The following is a 19,282-nucleotide window of genomic DNA, read 5'->3' as shown; positions in this document are numbered from 1 at the left end:
TGTGTCTTTTTATTGGAGCATTCAAACCATTAACATTTAAGGTGATAGTTGACATGTACTTATTTATTGCCATTCTTGTTTAGTGTGTTTTTATTTTTCTTCCCATTTCTTCTACTAATTACAGCAGTCCTTTCAGCATATCTTGCAGTGCTGGTTTGGTGTTAATATGTTTCCTTAGCCTTTTTTGTCTGGAAAGCTCTTTATTTGACCTTCTATTTTGAATGATAGCCTTGCTGGATAGAGTAGTCTTGGATTCACATCCTTGTTTTTCATGACCCTGATTACCTCATGCCACTCCCTTCTGGCCTGTAGTGTTTCTGTGGAGAAGTCAGCAAAGGGCCTTATGGGATTTCCTTTGTAGGTAACCTGTTGCTTATCTCTTGCTGCCTTAGGATTCTTTCTTTGTCTTTAATTTTCGGCATTTTAATTACTGTGTGTCTTGGTGTGGGCCTGTTTGGGTTTTTTTTACTTGGGGCTCTCTGTCCTTCTTGAACTTAAATGCCTTCTTCCTTCATCAAGTTAGGAAAGTTTTCTGTTACTATTTCTTCAAATATATTCTCTAACCTTTGCCCATTTTTTGCCTCTTAACGGACTCCTATGATGCGAATGTTACTGTTGCCAGTTTTCCCACAGTTCTCTTAAGCTGTCTTCCTGTTTTTTAATTATTTTTTTCTTTTGTTTTTCTGATTGGTTAATTTTTTTCTACCCTGTCTTCTAATTCACTGATCTGGTCCTCAGCTTCTTCTACTCTGCTGGTTAGTTTTTTCAACATGTTCTTAATTTCTGCTATGTCATTCTTCATTTCTGCTTGGTTGGTTTTTAATGTTTCCATGTTTTACTCATGGTGCCGATGTCCTTACTTATGTTGTTAAGCTTCCTCAGGATCATGGCTCTGAACTCTACCTCTGATAATTTGCTTAGCTACATTTCATTTATATCATCTTCAGTAGAGTTCTCTTGTTCTTTCATTTGGGATTTGTCTCTTTGTTTCACCTTTTTGGCTATCTCGTTGGGTTTTGGAGCCTGCCAAATTTTCCCTGTGGGTGTTGGTGTTCTGCTGTTTGTGGCTCCCTCTACTGGGTTTGAATGAGCCTGGGTGTGCCCACGTTAAACACCACTATCAAGGCTTACTTTCCTGGGTATATTTGCATGCCCAGGAAAGGTTCAGTTATCCTATAGCTTTTTCCTGGTGGCTAGTAGTCTCAGTTACTCAGTGCCTTGGAATGTAGCCCTGGTTTTCTGCATAAGAGGATTTTCAGAGGGCATGATTGATGCTGGTTGTTAATGAGTTTCAATTTGCATTTCTTTGCCTCACCTGGGAAAGGCTGAATCTCTTAGGGTAGGGGCTGCTGCTTTTCCCCACAGCTTGGGGAAGGAGCACACTGGCCACCGTTCTTTGTGGCCGCAACTCAGTAAAAACTCTGAGTGCCCTCCAAATCCCAGGTGTCCCTGCAGAGTTCCAGCCCAGTCTTCCCTCCCTCTGCTGTAACCCCCAGGTGAGTGGCTGTGGCTATTTTAGCACTCTTTCTGGGCTCTTTGCGCTATGGAACAGGCTTGGTCTTTGTTCCCCAAGGGCGCTGCTCACAGCTAAGACTGCTGCTGTCCGTGGGCTCCCAGGCCACCACCCTCTCACACCTCTGCAGATCCTACCAGTGTCTCTGGTTATATGGTCCTGTCCTGCTGCTTTTCTGTTGCTTTTTTTCTGAGGATTTGTCTTTATTTTAGTTGTAATTCCTGTTTGGTCCTGGGAGATCGTCTGTGTAGCTTCTATTCACTCTGCCTCCATTTTCACATCCTCTATGTCTATCTTCTGTGCAGCTGGGTCGCATAGGCCTTTCTGTTGCCTCCGCCCCCTGCTGGTACCACAGGTAACTGGATCACACAGTCCCTTTGGGGACTGGGCTCTATGCCTATGTTATGGGCTGCTGGTTTGCACAGGCCTCTCTGGTGCTTCAGCACCCCACAGGTCCCGCGTATAACTGGATGGCACAGTCCCTGCTGGGTAGCACAGGCCTCTCTGGTGCCCCCGCACCCTGCATTTCCCACAGGCAGGCAGCTGGATTGCACCAGTCTCTTTAGGGCTCTGGCTTCCCACTGCACTTGTGAGCTACTAGACCACACAGGCCTCTGTGGAGCCCCAGGTCCCACTGCTGGCAGCTGGGGAGTGCTGCTGCCCTGTGGGGCTCAACTCCTGCTCAGCTTTTGCTGTAGATTTTGGGGATGGGTCTCAGCTTCTGGTCTGTGCTTCTGTTGCCTGGGGATGGATGTCTGCTCCCCAGCCTTTGTTGCTGGGGGTATATCTTGACTCTGATCGGGCTGCTACTGTGGGGGATGGTGCTTGGCTCCTCGCTGCCCCCGGCTTCTGCTGCTGGCACCTTGGGAGCTCCACTACTGTGCTCCGGTCTGTGTTGACACAGAGTGTCCACTGGTCTGATGGTGCCAGGTGTGCTGGTGGGCTCAGGTTGCTGGGCCCTAGCTGCTCCCACTGCCTCCTCTCAGGGAAGACCCTGGATTTTCCAAAATGGTGGGACCTCCCTGGGGAGCAGGGAGAAGCACCCTGAAGGGCCACTTACCGCGGTAGCTGGCTGCTACCGTCCACAGCACAGGAACCTTCTGCTTCGTGTCTCTGCACTGCACGGGTTTGGTCATCCATCTTCACGTACACTCACTTTCTCACACACTCGCTCACTGTCTCACACACTCATCCTCCCTTCGGTCCTACCCTCAGCCATCTTCTTTTAATTCTAAATTCTTTAGATTTTTAAACGCAACTTTTTGTTTGACAAAACGTTAGGAGAAAACTTTTATTATTGTCAGTGGGCAACATAGATTTCAGAAATAGTGATTAGCTCTATAAAATCATTAAGGAAACTACCACTACCAACAACAATATAAAACCAGGGTTCATATAAACAATTCCTTCAATCTCTCACTGACATCTATTTTCCTGTTCATATATATGTTTAAGAGCCTGGTGATTTTTATTTAATTTTGTGAAAGTATATAACCACTGTTTTCAGCCTAAATGTGGTCATGTGAAGGAATAGTATTATTATTGAGTTTATAATTTGAGATAAAAGATATAAACTGATGATTAAGAATAATACCAGATGGGTGGGCTAATGTCCAAGGTGGCTTCTTTTGACCAAAGAACCTCGTTTGCCTTTAAGATGTTCACATTAAAAAAGAATAGACAGCCCTGGCCAGTTTGGCTCAAGCAGTTAGAGTATTGACCCTCAGAAGGAAGGGTCTCAGGTTCGATCCCCAGCCAGCAGTCGGGGTTGTGTGGGAGGCAACCAATTCATATGTCTCTCTCACATGGATGTTTCTCTCTTTCTTTTTCACCTCCCTCCCTCCCTCCTACTCTATTTAACATATCAATGGAAAAATATCCTTGGGTGAGTATTAACAACAACAATAAAAGAACAAAGTCTCAAGTTTGTAGGATTTTTGAAATGGAAGAAAGGAAACAAGAAAAATCATTAAAGTGATTAACTTACTGGCTATTTGTACAGGGGAAGGGCCATTTAAAGTGAAACCACTGCCCTGGCCGGTTTGGCTCAGCGGTTGGAGCGTCGGCCTGCGGTACAGAGAGACCCGGGTTCAGTTCCCGCTAAGGGCACGTACCTCGGTTGCAGTTTGTCCCCGGCCCTGGTTGGTCGTGAGGGTGGCAGCCACTCAATGTGTCCCTTCACATCGATGTTTCTCTCTCTCTCTCTTCCTCTCTCTCCCTCCCGCTCTGTCTGAACAAAAAATGGAAAAATGTCCTCGGGTGAGGATAAAAAAAATAAAGTGAAACCACTTAAATAAGAGCCAAGCCCTGGCCGGTTTGGCCCAGCAGTTGGAATGTCAGCCTGCAGACCAGAGAGTCCCGGGTTCGGGTTCAGTTCCCGCTAGGGGCATGTACCAAAAATAAAAAATAAAAAAGAGCCAAAATTTTGTAGTGGGAAAATCAGGTTTTTGGATGGTGTCCTTTAAAATGCAATATAAAATGGGGAAAATGTAGCAACATCAATGCCAGCAGTTCTCAACCTCTTTCACCTCCCTCCCTCCCTCCTACTATATTTAAAATATCAATGGAAAGTGGGTCGCCTACCCCTTTGTGGGTCAAATGACCCTTTCATAGGGGTCCCCTAAGACCATTGGAAAACACATTATTTCCAGTTGTCTTAGGAACCGAGACACCTCTCCTCTATCCATCTCCAGGCGGGTCTGCCCACATGCAGATACACCCACATACAACATGATGAACTGAATTAAAGCATTAGGAAGGTTGAGAACCACTGATCAGTGCAATATTTCTGTTCAGGGAAGCCCATTAGAAACTCAATGCTTAAGGTTTATATTGAGGGCTGGTCATGCAGGTACCCTCTTTGTCTAGCACATACTAGAGTCCCGACTTCCAGAAGCATAAATTACATTGTTTGTGTAGACAGTTGAAGCACATTGAGCTATCCTTATCAGTTAAGGAAAGTTTTATATGAGCATAGACTGCTGTTTACCAGCCAAGTGCGCAGCTAAAAGATAACTTTGTGAGTGACCTTCTGAATAGCAGTTTCAGGCCAGCTACGTTAACTCTTTTCTAAACAATATTGTATTTAGGTTCTAATTGAAACATATACTAATTTCCAGAACAGCAAAAGCCTGTATAAAGCATTTTTTGGCCTAATTTTTCTGACAAAATTGTTTGTTAGCACATAGGACATCTTTTATTTTGTACAATGACCTCAAGGAAGGTCTTTTTTCAAAAATTTTGAAAGGCATTATAAGTTATTCCTAAATCCTCTATTAATCCTTTCATATTCAAATCCTATGATTTTTTTTTTTAGGTTAACAGATTTTCCTATCAGTTTCTCATTCATCAGTGGCTTCACAGTGCTTCAAGCATTTCTCCAACATTATTTTAATGTATGACATCAGGAAATCCTACATCTGTGCATTTTGCCTTTGTAATCAGTTTGTAGCATATTTCCATTTTATTGTTGGCTGTTTATATCAGTGACCAGTGTCAAACTGACAATCAAAAAGATTTTGATTTGATGGATAAGAAAGATGCCATGTTAATAATCTGGGAGGATGTTTGATTAGGTCAAATTTTATAAGTGTTCTTCTTGAGTAAGAATTTTCTTATTTTGAAGACTCTGTCAAGGGATAGAGAAAATGAACACTCAGATATAGAGTCCTCTGTAAAAATGAATGCCAAGAGCTGAAAATTAACAATAGGAAGTGGTAGAAGGAGAGCTTGGTTTAATTAAATTTAAAATATAATTCTTCAGTTTCACTAGTCACATTTCAAGTACTCAGTAGCTACATATGGAGAGTAGCTACCATATTGAACTTTGCAGATTAAAACATTTCTGTCATCACAGAAAATGGATAGCACTCTTGCCTAGGCAGGGATTGTTAAATATTTTCTATAAAGGGTTACATAATAAGCAGTTTAGGTTTTCCGGGCCACCCAGTCTTTGTTGCAACTAATCAACCAACTGCTGGTGCAGTGCTAAAGCAGCCATAGACAATATGTAAATAACTAGATGTAGCTGCTCCAATAAAACTTTATTTACAAAATCAGGCAGCAGACTAGATTTGACCAGTGTGGGCTATATTTTTGTATTGCGAGCTATTGCTTTATCACAGCGGTTCTCAACCTGTGGGTTGCGACCCCTTTGGGGGTCAAACGACCTTTTCACAGGGCTTGCCTAAGATATAACAGTGGCAAAATTACAGTTATGAAGTAGCAACAAAAATAACTTTATGTTTGGGAGTCACTACAACATGAGGAACTGTATTAAAGGGTCGTGGCATTGGGAAGGTTGAGAACCATTGAGTCCCAAGTGGTGATATAGACAAAGTTTGCTTTTGGAGTAAACTTCCATATCTCTATTGCCTTTATTTTAAGGAGATGGTATTTTTCATGATATTTTAGTTCCCTTGACACTGATATATTATTAATATCTTTCCTCATATTTTCATGAATTTTCTCTCTGTGTGAGCATTCTTCTATCATTGGCTCATTTTATTTTTGACTCATGTTGTCCCTTTTGTCCCTATTTGTTTATCTTGAGATAGGACATTGATAGATAAGCTAGAAAGATTAAAAAGAGAGCAAGAGAGACAAATATGTGGTATTGTTATCTGTGGGGAGCTCTCCTTGTCCCCACCGGTTGCTGGTAGAAATGGACTTCTTGCAGTGTTCCGAGAAAAAAAATTTTCTGAGACTCAAACAGGAGGATGAGGTATTGTAGAAAGCTTTATTTCTATGGAATTACACCCCTGAGTTTCTAAGGTTCCATTTCCCTCTGTTCTGCCATAGGAGGAGTGTAGCTGTGGCTTCAGCCATTGCCCAGAGTTTTTGTTCCAGTTTGGAGCAGTGTGCAGTCCATCATTAAGCATTAAACTTAGTTTGTGTTCCCAGTTGCAGCCCATCAGTCCATGGTGTGTGGTCCACAGGGCCATATGACTGTGGCAGGAACCTGGGCAAATGCAAGAGAGCCACAAAAGCCCAGAGCCAAGAGCACCAAGAGAGCCAAGAGCCAAGGGCATGAACTCCTTTGTTTGGGGGATTAGGTATTCCCTAATTTTCTTGGGCTTGCAGTGGTCTGGCACTCTCTAGCCCATAATTTCTGTTCCCAAGTTTGAGTGACTGGCATCTTCCCTACATCACCTCGACTTTACTGCACATGTGTTCATCTCCCCTTTATTGGACCCTTTTCCCCAGTAATCTGTGGGAAATGAGTTAGCGGTTCCCTGGGGAGTATGAAATTGCAGCTTCCTGGTGAAGCTGCCCAAATGATATGCTTATAATGTGTGACCTTCCCTTTGCTCCTTCCTATTGTTAACTAGCTAATTACAGTAGTATCAATATTGTAGACCTATTGAACCATATAAATTTAATTCTTAGATAATTTTTTTTACTCTTGCATGACTACATGTGAAGCTATTCAACACCCTATTTTCTTTGTCAACTTTTACTTTCTTTTTAAATCTTAATTTCTGTTTTAAGTTATTTTCCAAGATGGTCATGTACTGTACCTGGAAAATGTAGAGAACAAAAGGATGAGGAACAGGAGAATAAGAAAAAAAAGATAAAAAGTGGATAGGGATGAATATTCACTTTTGGACAAGATATACCCTCCCACCTTAACCATTAGAAGAGTGAATAAGATATATAAAATCACAGTTTTGAGACATTGGACAACAAGCCATACAGCACAGTGAGCCCTGAGAAAAAGGAAACAAGTGAAATGAATCCTGTAATTGCCATACCTTATGGGTCAGAGGAAGTTTCCAAGCAGAAGCATAAGGAGAGAGATACAAACAGCCCTATGGTTTCAGTGAGTTGAAGAGATAGAATGTGGAGTTTAAAATCCAACAGCTAGAATTTATGAGGCAAAATACCAGAAAGGGCTCTTGCCTTGCCACCAGAGAGTTGTGTGGAGGCTGAGGCTTGAGTGCCTTCAAGATTCAGCGCCACTCATGGCTGAGGAAGGTTGGAGTCGTTTGCTTCGTGCAAATGGAATCACTGGATGTTTTTTATTAATTGACATACCATAAACTAATTAGTAGCCATCTTTAACTTTGATCGATTATAAGTTGACTTCTAATACATAACTTTGAGTTATTTAGAGAAACTTTATGTATTTTGCTCCTAAAATGTCACAATCTTTTACCTTAGTTTCCTCTTCTATAAAATAATGGGGTTGGAGTAGATTATTTCTGTATTTCCTTTTATCTTTAACATTTTGTGAATATAAATCAGTTATTTAGGGCACATATTTGTATAGACGTTATTAGATTGGATATCAGGTTTTCTGAAATATAGTCCAAATAGAACTTTCAACTATGTCTTAATAGCAATTTATAATACAGTTTATAATATAACATAATCCTGAAGTGATTCTTACTCCCTTCTCCACCCCATCCTCCAGCAGCTTGGGGGAGAGAGAACAAAGGGCTTTGTTGAAGAGATCAGCCCTGGCAGGTTTAGTTCAGTGGTTAGAGCATCGACCTGTGGACTGAAGGGTCTTGGGTTCAATTCCTGGTCAAGGGCACATACCTGGTTGCAGGTTCAATCCCTGGCCCCAGTGGGGGTTGTGTGGGAGGCAACCCATTGATATGTCTTTCTTATATCGATGTTTCTCTCTCTGTGTCTCTCCTACTCTCCCTTCCACTGTATGTAAAAAAATCAATGGAAAAATATCCTCCTGTGAGGATTAACAAAAAAAAAAAAGAGAGAGAGATCAAATAAAACCTACACCCAATTTACCTATGTCTGCCTCTTACTGCAATCAAGGCAGCATATCTGATACTTCCATGTCATCATGTTTGGTTCTCTTGTCGGAACAAATCAGGCCAAATCAGTGGATTCACTTGTAGCTGTCATATCAAATTTAATAAAAATGTTCTTGGCCAGAGTTTGAAAACTTTCGTTTTTGATAACTTTTAATGCTTGGTAATGGGGTATTGTAATGAAAGCAGAAATTATTGATCTAAGGTGTTAATGGAGATAACTTTGGAAATATACCTTCTAGGCAGCTGAGATTCTACTGCAACATGGAGCAAACCCTAATCAAAAGAATCAAAAACAGAAGACTGCTTTAGATGAAGCAGATAATGAAAAAATGAAAGAGCTGCTAAAATCGTATGGTGCTGTTGAGACTGATAATAGAGATGAAAGTAATGCTATACCCACTGGTATGTATGTCAGTATTGCTTACTCTTTTATGTATACCTCTGCTTAGAAAAATAAAATATTTATATTTGTAGTGTAAATTGTTTTATAACTGGGGAATAGATGTTTTGTATGTTTATTGAACTCTTGAAAAACATTTATTTTTAGGAAGTAGCATTAATAAATGGTTTACTCTATAAATCATATGATCCTATTAGATTTGGAGTTACATGTTGAAATAAAACCCATACCATTTATTAAATAAACATTACTCTCCCTAACATAGAGATATAACTAAAACAATGCAGCTTGGTTTATTTGTAGTGGGACTGGAAAAGAATAAAAGACTACCAACTCTTTGCAACTAAGATTTCATTACTTCAAAATTTGTAATGATTCGTATAAAAGTTGGACTAATGCCAGCTTTTAAAGAATCTAATATTCTAATGCTAGAATACTAATTTGTTAAGCAAATATATTGGTATCTGTGCAATATAGTAGTGAAAAAAAATTTTCAAGGGGTTGTATAGCCAGGCAAAATTTTATGAACCATTTTATAGCAGTTTATTTTATGAACCATTATATAATGAATTATCTATATAAAATAGGCATTTAGTAAACACTAATTTAGAAAACATATTTGCAGAGTACCTGCTATGCAAACCAGGCACTCGCCCATGAGGAGCTTCCAGTCTTGTGGAGAAACCAACCAGAAGACAGGCAATTCCACACAATTTACTGTGTTGAGAAGGAATTGTTCTACCTTTTCCGTTATGCTTGAGCCTTGACTCTTAGAAAAAGAAACCAGCAACATAATCTGCCCTCTTTCTTTATGAGGGAGAATGTTGGGAAGAGTCTGTCACACATTTCTACCCCCACCTAACACTGCTTTTACCAACTATTTGTTTTCAAGGGAGGAATCATATTATTAATATGATTGGTTAGAGCTAAGAATAACCATTGTGTCGTATTTTACTAGTAAGCTAAATCACGTGTAGGACAAGGTCAAGACTAATGCAAGGTTTCTCTTTTCATATCCTGCTACTATATGATAAGTCCATAGGGTCAGAGCCTTTTTTTTTAGAGCCCCATCTGTGTCTCTCTCACTTCCCACAGCCATATCTGAAGGTTCAGGTCTCATGAATTATATCAGCTCAGCTTAAGAGAAGCCTTGCATTTGAAGTTACTGGGCACTCTGTTATATAAAGTACTATATCTATTCCCACTTGTGTGTTGTTTCTTGTGTACATATTTCCTCGGTCAGGTTCCCCGCAAAGGGATGAGGGATGTAGAATACAATGATTATATGGAGAAAGGGAATCTAGAATGGGAGAAGGAAAAGAGAGAACTTGACAGAGACAAGGAACCATAATCATAGTGATTAACAGCATGGACTTTGGAGTCAGATCTGGTTTTCGTACTAGCTGTGTGACAATTAGGCAACTTCCTGAATCCCTCTAAGTTTCACTTTCCTCTTCTGTAAAATGATTATAAGAAACTACCTATCTCACTTGGTTCATATGAAGATTAAATAAGATGATTCAGGGAAAGATATTGATATTTAGCATGTGATAAGAATTCAATAAATATTAGCTATAATTAATCAATTGATAATAAATACTAAGGCATTGACCAACATTAATATAAGAATTGTAGACTTAATTTATCTATTCCTATCACCATTACAATTGATATAATGAAAGTAAATTTTTACACATTCTTATTATATTTTCTAATTTTACTTTTTAAAGTAAAAATTCCTACTGTCCGGTCCAAACGACACAAACCATGTTTTCATGATGACTTAAAAACTGTTCATCCACCTTCTGTTTCACACCAAGAAAAAAGAAGAGAAAGCCTTCATATGGTGAGTAAAGTTGAAATCTTTTGTTTTTCAGCCTAGAAAATGTCATCATTTGGGCTAGCCACACTTTGACAATTGGCTGCACTCTTTTCATTTTAAGGACATGCAGGTTGAAAATGTTTTTTGTCATAAGAAAATATAGCATAATTGAACAGAAGAAGCCAAGAAGATATGTTGTATGGTTAATTCTCAATTTTCTGCATTGATTAAGAATTATACATTAGCTGCTTTTACACCTAGGTTTGGTTCTTTGGCTACCTCTTGTTCTATAGATACTTCCATAATCATAATGTGTCTTCATTCACCCACTTCCTAAAAGTATCTAGGATACATATTAGGTAGAAAAGACCCTGAACTTCATACAGAGAAGAGGAAAGCAATCTGGTTTAGCTAACCTGGATCCCACATGATTTATAGTGGTAGATAGCGTTTGCAAAATAACATAGTAGTTGCTCAATAAAATATATATTAATTGATAAGATATATATCCTTACTTTGACAAAAACACAAAGCGTACTAGATCCTGACATTTTTTATTTTTTAATCCTCACCTGAGGACATTTTTGCATTTATCTTCAGATAGAGCCGGAGGGAGAAAAGGAGGAAGAGAGAGAGAAAAACATCGATGTGAGAGAGACACATCAAGTGGTTGCCACCCACACAACCCCAACTGGGGCTGGGACAAACTGCAACCGAGGTACATGCCCTTAGCGGGAACCGAACCTGGGACTCTCTGGTCTGCAGGCCGATGCTCTAACCACTGAGCAAAACTGGCCAGGGCCTAACTTACTTCTTAAACAAAGTAGTATCCTCAATGAAATATTATTTTGAATAAGGTTATGCATGTTGATTTGGCTTCTCTTACATATTTTCGGTTGGTGTAGAGAGGAAAAATGTCATTAATTGAACCCAAATTATGATTAATCATATAATTTGTACCTTAAATATTTTAAGTGGTATTCAAAACTAACTTGCATTTGCCTCAGCACTTTGAAAAAATTTTGCATTGTTTCCTGGTGTCTGTGGTAATAAATGTAAAGTCAACTTCAATCAAATTGTCATTTCTTCATAGATAATCTGTCTTTTAATCTCATAGCTTTTAAGATTTATCTTTTATTCTTTTATGTTCTAAATGTGGATATGTTGTTATTAATTATAGTCAGGACTAGACATGCTTCTTTAATCTGAAGACATTTCTTATTTGTATTCTGGATACTCTCAGCCCTTATATGAATATTGTCTCTCTTTCATTCTCAGTATTCTCTCTTTTTTGGAACTCCTATTTAGGTGTGTGTTAGGCCTGTCTCCATGTCTTCTAATTTGTTTTTCATATTTTCTATATTTTAAACTCTTCATATTATATTCTAGGGGATTTTTTTGGATTTCTCTTCCAATTCATTGTTTTTCTTCTCAAATATTTCTAATCTATTCAACCTATGCATTGAGTCTTTAATTTCAATGACTTTTTTATTTCTAGAAATTGTTTCCTTTTCAAATATCTGTTAAAAAAGAAAACAAACAAAAAGACTTTTTGGCTCTTGCCTTACAATATTGATAGCATTTTTAAAAAATCTTTTCGAACATTTTTGAAGGAATTTTAAACTCTCCTCCTCTTTTTTATGATAGCATGCTTTTTCATGTGGTTTGTATTTCTTTTTTTATTCTAGTCTCACTTCAGTGATGGTTGTTGATGGTGGGAATTTTGGTGAGTCTGGGCTTTCTGTTTAACATTTGCTTCTGCTGTTAACAAACCTAGAGGTTTGTTAGTCACACACCAATTTTTATGCTAATATCTCCCTTTGGTTTCCTGAACCACACATTGTGTAAATTTAGTTCTTATATACATATGTGACAAAAGTAGGTCTCTACTTTTCTACATAAAGCCTGGATGGGTGACAAGTAGAGTTTTTCTAATCCTTGTCTAACCTAAAGCAAACCCACTCTGGGCCACTGGCTTTATGCAGGAACTCCATTATAACTCCCTCCTTGTGTGGGCTTGAGGCCTTATCTCCTGTGCCTGTGTGGGTATTAAAAACCTAGCCCCTAATATCTATGTTTGTTCCAAATCCCCATGGACTGACTACTGCTAACTTAATTTCTGGCACCGAGGAATTTTCCTTTCTTTTTCCATTTTTAGCTATGTATGTGTTTGTATGTTTAAAGCTTATTGTATTTTGTCCAATGTTTTACACCATATTGTATCTTAAAGGTATATTTTTTATGTAAAGATTAGACCATTGTGAAAAACCACTCTATTCTTATTAACTATATGGCTATTTGCTTCAGAAAAAAATATATATTGTTTTAGATGCCAAGCGTTAGAGAAAGTGCAATGGAGCTATAACAGTCTAAAGAAAACCAACTTTACAAAAAAGAAAAACTCAAAAGAAATATGAGGACTTTAGATGTAAAATTGGTTTTGAAAATTGGAAATTTCAAACCAAATTGGAGATGAGGGATAACTCTGTAGCCACATACAAAGGAAATGAGATGATTTTAGTTTGGTACTACCTTCAGATCATAGCATGTAGGCAGCCTCCTTCTCTATCCCCATATGAAATAAGTACGAAAGAATAATCACGGTAGACATTCACTGAGTACCCATCATATGACAAGCTGTCCTCTAAGTACTATATTAATGCATTTAGTCCTCATGATAACTCTTTTAGTTCAGTTCTGTTATTATCATTACTTTCCTCATTATAGATGAGGAAGCTAAAGTAAGAGAGGTTAAGTAATTTAATCCAAAATTAAGTAGCTATGCCAGAATTAAACTCCAGGCAATCTGGTTCCGCAGCCTGTACCCTTCATCACTGTTCTATATTGTACAAAATTTAGAAGAGGTGTCAGAGGCAAAGATGATCCTGCCATAGTAAAAATAGAAAATCTGGAATAAAATCATACTGAAGCTTTACAGTAAACAAAATATAAACTGTGTAAAGCTGTGTTTGTTTCAAAGACATGTCCCAGGTTAGTTTTTTGTTTTTGTTTGTTTGTTTGTTTAAGATATCAAGCAATAATGAAGGACTAAGAAGGGGGGTCTTGGAGGAAAGGTTGTGGTAGACCCTCCAAGGTGGAATATAGAGCTGATGTGGAGTGAAAGTTTATGGCCAGTGGTGGCTGAGACTGTGCATCCACACTTTAAGGTAAAATAGAAAAGAAAGTCAGCATCAGAAGTGGTTTTCTTTATCCAAAACTGTAGGTAGAGGCTTAGCATGGGCACAAATTCAGTCCCTTAATGTGCTTTTATAACCATAGCCATTCAATGCAAAAAGAAAGAAAACTCGTCATCTGTTTATTTGTTTTGTATATTTATATTTTATAGTCCTGTTTTGATTCATTTTATAAACAATGGCAATGAGATTGCTTTTCCACATAATTGCGTGGTTTTATTATTTGCATTTTCTATGTCCCTTCTGGGCACTAAAGTAAAATTTCAGAGCAACATACTTCAGAAGGCTTTGAGGACCTACACGTCTTAATAATGAATGTGTGTGTGTGTGTGTGTATACACATTGTTTTAATCCTCATTCGAGGACATTTTTGCATTTATCTTCAGATAGAGTGGGAGGGAGAGGGGGAGGAAGAGAGAGAGAGAAACATCGATGTGAGAGAGACACATCGACTGGTTGCCACCCTCACGACCCCAACCTGGGCCAGGGACAAACTGCAACTGAGGTACGTGTTCTTAGCAGGAACCGAACCGGAACTCTCTGGTCTGCGGACTGACGCTCTAACCCCTGAGCAAAACCTGCCAGGGTGAGAATATATATATATATTTTAAAGGATAGAAAGTATGAGTCAATCCACCAGTTGTCTGTTGAGCAACAACTATATGTCCAACAATGTGGAAACCACATGTAAATATAAAAATTATGCTCCTGCTCTGGACGGTTTTGCTCAGGGGTTAAAGTGTCAGCCCGTGGATCAAAGAGTCTCAGGTTTGATTCTGGCCAAGGATATGTACCTTGGTTGTGGTTCATCCCTGGCCCTGGCCGGGGTTGTGTGAGGGGCAACCAACCAATGTGTCTCTCTCACATCGATGTTTCTCTTTCTCTCCCTCCCTCCCTTCCATTTTATCTGAAGATAAATGGAAAAATATCCTCGGTAAGGATTAAAAAGCAAAATCATGCTCCTGCCTATAAGATCTCATTATCTTGATGGAGAAATATAATGTGTAAGACATATATATTAATACTAAATTCTGTAGCACTGAAATTCTTAAGTAATTCTGAGAAAGGAGAAGTCAGTATGGATTAGATTACTAAGAAGTTTTGTGTATGAGATGGGTTTTATATAATAATAAGCAGTATTTATTGAGCTCTTACTTTGTGCTGGCACTTTTTCTAACTTTCTAACATTTTACATATGTTACTCAATTCAAGCAAGGAGGACAGTGACTTGCTGGAGTAAGCAGCCAGGAAGAGATGGAGTCAGAATTCACACCCAGGCAGCTTGGTTCAAGAGTACATTTATGATTCCATCTCATAAGAAAGAGAGGGATCTGGGCAGAATAAATTGCAGATGTTCCAGGAAGGAAGATCAATATTGGCAGGAGTGTAAAGATGTGGTCTTAAATCCCCTTTGTGAGTTTTTTAAAGTAGTGTTTTGTATTTCTAATATGTGATATTTTAATAGGATGCAATGATAACCATAAAGCCTTAAAGTGAATTTGTTGCATATATGTTATCATTAAATATTATGTGCTGAGTTGGTTTTTTTTTTTCTCTTACACCTGTAATTATAACAGATGAAAATGAAAAATTATGATTCTTTATATGGTTGCTATTCTTACATTCTATTTTCCAGGAATAGATCTGCTACTTAAATCAAGACATAATTACATTTATTTTTCTCTCTTAAACATGCATATTTATATAGCTAAGATAAAACAAAACGAGTACATTTTGAATGTAAAGGGAAATGAGTATTTTTAATAGCACTTTCTTTGGCACTTTTATTGTGCATTTTTCAATTGCATATAAGAAACATCTCCTTTTTTATAAAGAAGTTTTTAATATTTTTATCTGATAGCATCAGACCATCAGTGCCATTCTACAAGATATAGAAGAAAAACAAGAAAATCTATTGGAGTTTGAAATAAGGACCCCTGAAGATGCAGGTAAATATGGATTCATATTCAAGTTTGAGTCATCGCTACCTTATCTTCTTACTGTACATGTTTATTTCCAAGCTCACAGTGGCTGAAAAAAAGGTGGCCTTTTTTTTTTTTTAATGTGAGAGTAAAATGCCAGGAATGATCATTAGAAGTTAATGATGCAAACTGGTAGTTGATGTAATTATTGATAAAGATACTTCTAGACACAAGGTATAGATAGCATGAGTAATTTGAAAGATACTCAGAACCATAATCAGAATAAGCTACTGCTGGTGATATGTTTAGATGAAGATGTGACAGAAAGCATAAGATAATGATTAGAGATAAGATTAAGTTATTTCTTGGCTCCTCAGCTTCACCCAACTATGGTAACCCTTAGCTAATTAGAAAAGGAATGTGTAGTGGTGATACAGCAGAACAAATCCTCATACTTTTCAAACGAGCAGATATGTCTTACTGCATAGATGTTTTCCTGTTTACTAAGCACTAGTGATTTAAAATAGTACATTAGACTGATTTCTAACCTAATAATTGTAATATCTCAAAACTTCAGTGAATATTTGCAAACCTTTGATAGCTCACAATTATGTTTTCTTGAGTTATGATTTACAAGGTAGAAAGTAGCTCCTGATAGATGCAGATCTAAATGTTAAAAGTAGTTAGCTAAAGGGTGAAGAGGGCCTAATATATGGTGACAGAAGATGATTTGACTTTGGGTGGTGGGCACACAGTGCAGTGTACAGATCTTGTAACAGAAACCCACACCTGAAACCTATATGGTGATATAAACCAATGTCACCCCAATACATTTAATTTTTTAAAAAAGTAGTTAGCTAAAAATAAAGTGATTTAAAATACCTCATCAATCTTTTGTGTAACAGGCTACATCTCTTGTCCTAATTCATGTAGTGATGATTTTTAACCATTTCCTTTTATTATTATATATTTTTAATTATACCCATTCTATTTTTCATCCTGGCCTAGCACATAGTACATGTTGTGTTGTGAGGAAAATAATACAAATAATTTATAACCCTGCAGAAAATGTATGGCTCATATATTTTATTTAGTATTTATAATCCTATGCATCTAATAGCTCTCAGGTAGAAGCCCGTATAGGCAGGATCAAAGGACAGGCTCCACAGCAAGTCTTCAGGATCCTGGCATCTTGGACCCACAGTTAGAAGGGAGGACAGTTCCAAAACAACAGCAGCTTTCTCTGTCCTGCTGTGGAAATTCCTTGCTCTTGAGGATCTCAACCTCTAGATGTTCAAGGAGAAAGCCAGATATGAATGAGTCCATTATCACCTCAAATGAAAGTTACTACGCTCTCAACAACTCTGAAAAACTGCTCCCATTAGGCTTTGGAAAGGGGGAGAAACCTCATCACCTCTTACTTTTGCTGCTCGGGATGGAGATACCCACCCAGTGAAGCAACAGCTCTCTAAAGAAATATCATTACAAATTCACCACCTTCATATTCTGACACCTTTTTATATTTTTGGTTTGCCTGAGGGGTCCAAGAGTAATGAATACCAGTTTGTATATTTCTTTGTAAATATTTCTTTTAGATGTCTTTCATTCACTTTGAGATCAGCTATCTTTAGTGCCTCAACTTTACTGAGCAGAAAAATATTCACTTTAAACATTTTATGATTTTGTTGGTAAGCATTTTAAGTCTATAATTCATCTAAAATCTCTTTTCCATGTGTGGTATTAGATAAGCATAGAAGAGGGTTCCCCCCATAATGTTTTTCTATTCTTATTTGTTGGATAATTTCTCTCATCTGCATTGTTTTATAATGCCTTAATATCACATATTAAAATTTTATACATGTTAGGGCAATTTCTAGGTTATTTCTAAGATACCATTGATTAATTAAATGTCTCTTTGATAAATAAATATTAAGTTACATGTAAATATCTTTTTATCCTTTCTTATAGAAACAGAATCTTTTAGGTTACTGTGATAATATTATTTTTACCTGTGCTTTAAAATTCATTTAGAAAACCCAATGAGACAGGATACATAGATAATGTAAATTTCAGTATCACATATACAAATGTATATCTAAATTCTTAATGATCATAGGTTTCCCCCCTTCATTAGCACATGCATCGCATTGTGAAACTAACCCTTCTGGGGAGACAAAAACTACTCTGGGAACACTGCTTTTATTATACCTATCAAGTCATTTGTCTGATTTGCAAAGGCAGGTTCTGGAACTAATTCCAACTCTGAACTTCATGTTATTTCTCACCACTGATTTTCTCTAGAAAAAATATCTATTATTAAATTATTAAATTATCTAGAAAAATATGCATTAGTCTAAAAATTCAGGCAAAAACATAAGGGAACAAAGCCAAAAGTGAAATGAATAGCAAGTAGCTTAAAAGAATAAAATCTAAGCCTTTCATTTTCCTACTTGGGACTCTGTATTTGGATATAATCGATATTTATGTGTAAATCCTGTGGATTTATGATGGGGATGGGGGAGTACATGATGCCTTTACTGAGGAGGCAATGGAATAAAGTAGGAAAATGTTAATTATTACAAAACTTATTTTATATAGATCTATAAGTGATCTTTGATTTCATATAGCCTTATCTAAGTGTTAATTGTAAACAGCAAAAACGGATAGCACAATTCTCATTTTTAAACACATATAATATGTAGTTACATATAGTAAAATATATAGAATAAAACATTATGTAAGTATATTTAATATACATACATAAATACATACACTGCTACCAAGGTATGAACAGCAGTCTCTTTCATGAAGTAAAATAGAGGTAAATTTGCGGGGGTGAGTGCTATACCCTTACTTTTCTTCTGTGTAAACATTTATATTTTTTGAAATTATTTTTGACAACAATAATATTTTTTTTGTCTTTAAAAAAGTAAATAATTGTATCAGGCAAAATACTTTAACTTCCTATTTATCTTTCTTTACTCCCCTTATTTCATAGGTAAGGAAGCTGACCATAGAGGTCATGTGACTTGTCCAGTTTCACTGACTTTAGTCAGTGGGGTAGCAGGATTAGAACTAAGGCTGGCCTGCTCTTTCTTGGTACAATGTTCTTACCTATACACTTTAGGGTACTTCCATAGGGTGAAGTCAGTCAATAAGCCTTGATTTATGTATTTGAACCATTGATATTGTGGAAGAGGGTGGAAATACTAACTTTTAAAAATTAACAGTAAGGCCGAGTCCTATGTGACCAAATTTGTTTGTCATCTTTCAGTCAACTGACTTTTTACTTTATTACCATGCTTCTAGAACAATACACCAAAAAGATGTTAGAGATAAAAGAGGTTATGGATAATGTGCTTGCCAAACAGAAGGCAGAAAGGGATGATCTGGCTAAAAAATACAGGTAAGTGAAAAAAATAGTAGTGTGTTAAGAGTTATAAGAATTTATCCATTTTAAGTTTTAATAATAAGGTCTAGAATTTCTTAGAATACCAATTCTTAAGAATTTTGCTTAGGATCAAAAAATAACTTTATAAGGTTATCTAATCTCCTACTTCCATGGGGAATTACACTTCTCAGAAAGATATTTTTCTTCTTTACTCCTGGAAATATTCAGAAAACAAAAAGTTGTAGAAAAGTTGTCTACAGC

At 37.3% G+C, this 19,282-nt stretch overlaps 1 protein-coding gene across 1 annotated transcript in view; it reads left to right on the top strand.

Moving 5' to 3' along the window:
• ANKRD31 (ankyrin repeat domain 31) overlaps positions 1–19,282 on the top strand; it is a 186,219-nt gene that overhangs the window by 113,131 nt on the left and 53,806 nt on the right. Inside the window, exons 17-20 of the mRNA XM_036280691.1 lie at positions 8,532–8,694; positions 10,423–10,538; positions 15,570–15,657; positions 18,940–19,036. Coding sequence (XP_036136584.1) covers positions 8,532–8,694; positions 10,423–10,538; positions 15,570–15,657; positions 18,940–19,036 — 464 coding nt within the window. The remainder of the gene's footprint in view (positions 1–8,531; positions 8,695–10,422; positions 10,539–15,569; positions 15,658–18,939; positions 19,037–19,282) is intronic.

This window comes from Molossus molossus, unplaced genomic scaffold (assembly GCF_014108415.1).
Source record: "Molossus molossus isolate mMolMol1 unplaced genomic scaffold, mMolMol1.p scaffold_m16_p_3, whole genome shotgun sequence".
Classification (NCBI taxonomy): Eukaryota; Metazoa; Chordata; class Mammalia; order Chiroptera; family Molossidae; genus Molossus; species Molossus molossus.
The sequence above is the reverse complement of the archived record's forward strand: the minus strand, read 5'-3'. Positions and strand labels throughout refer to the sequence as shown.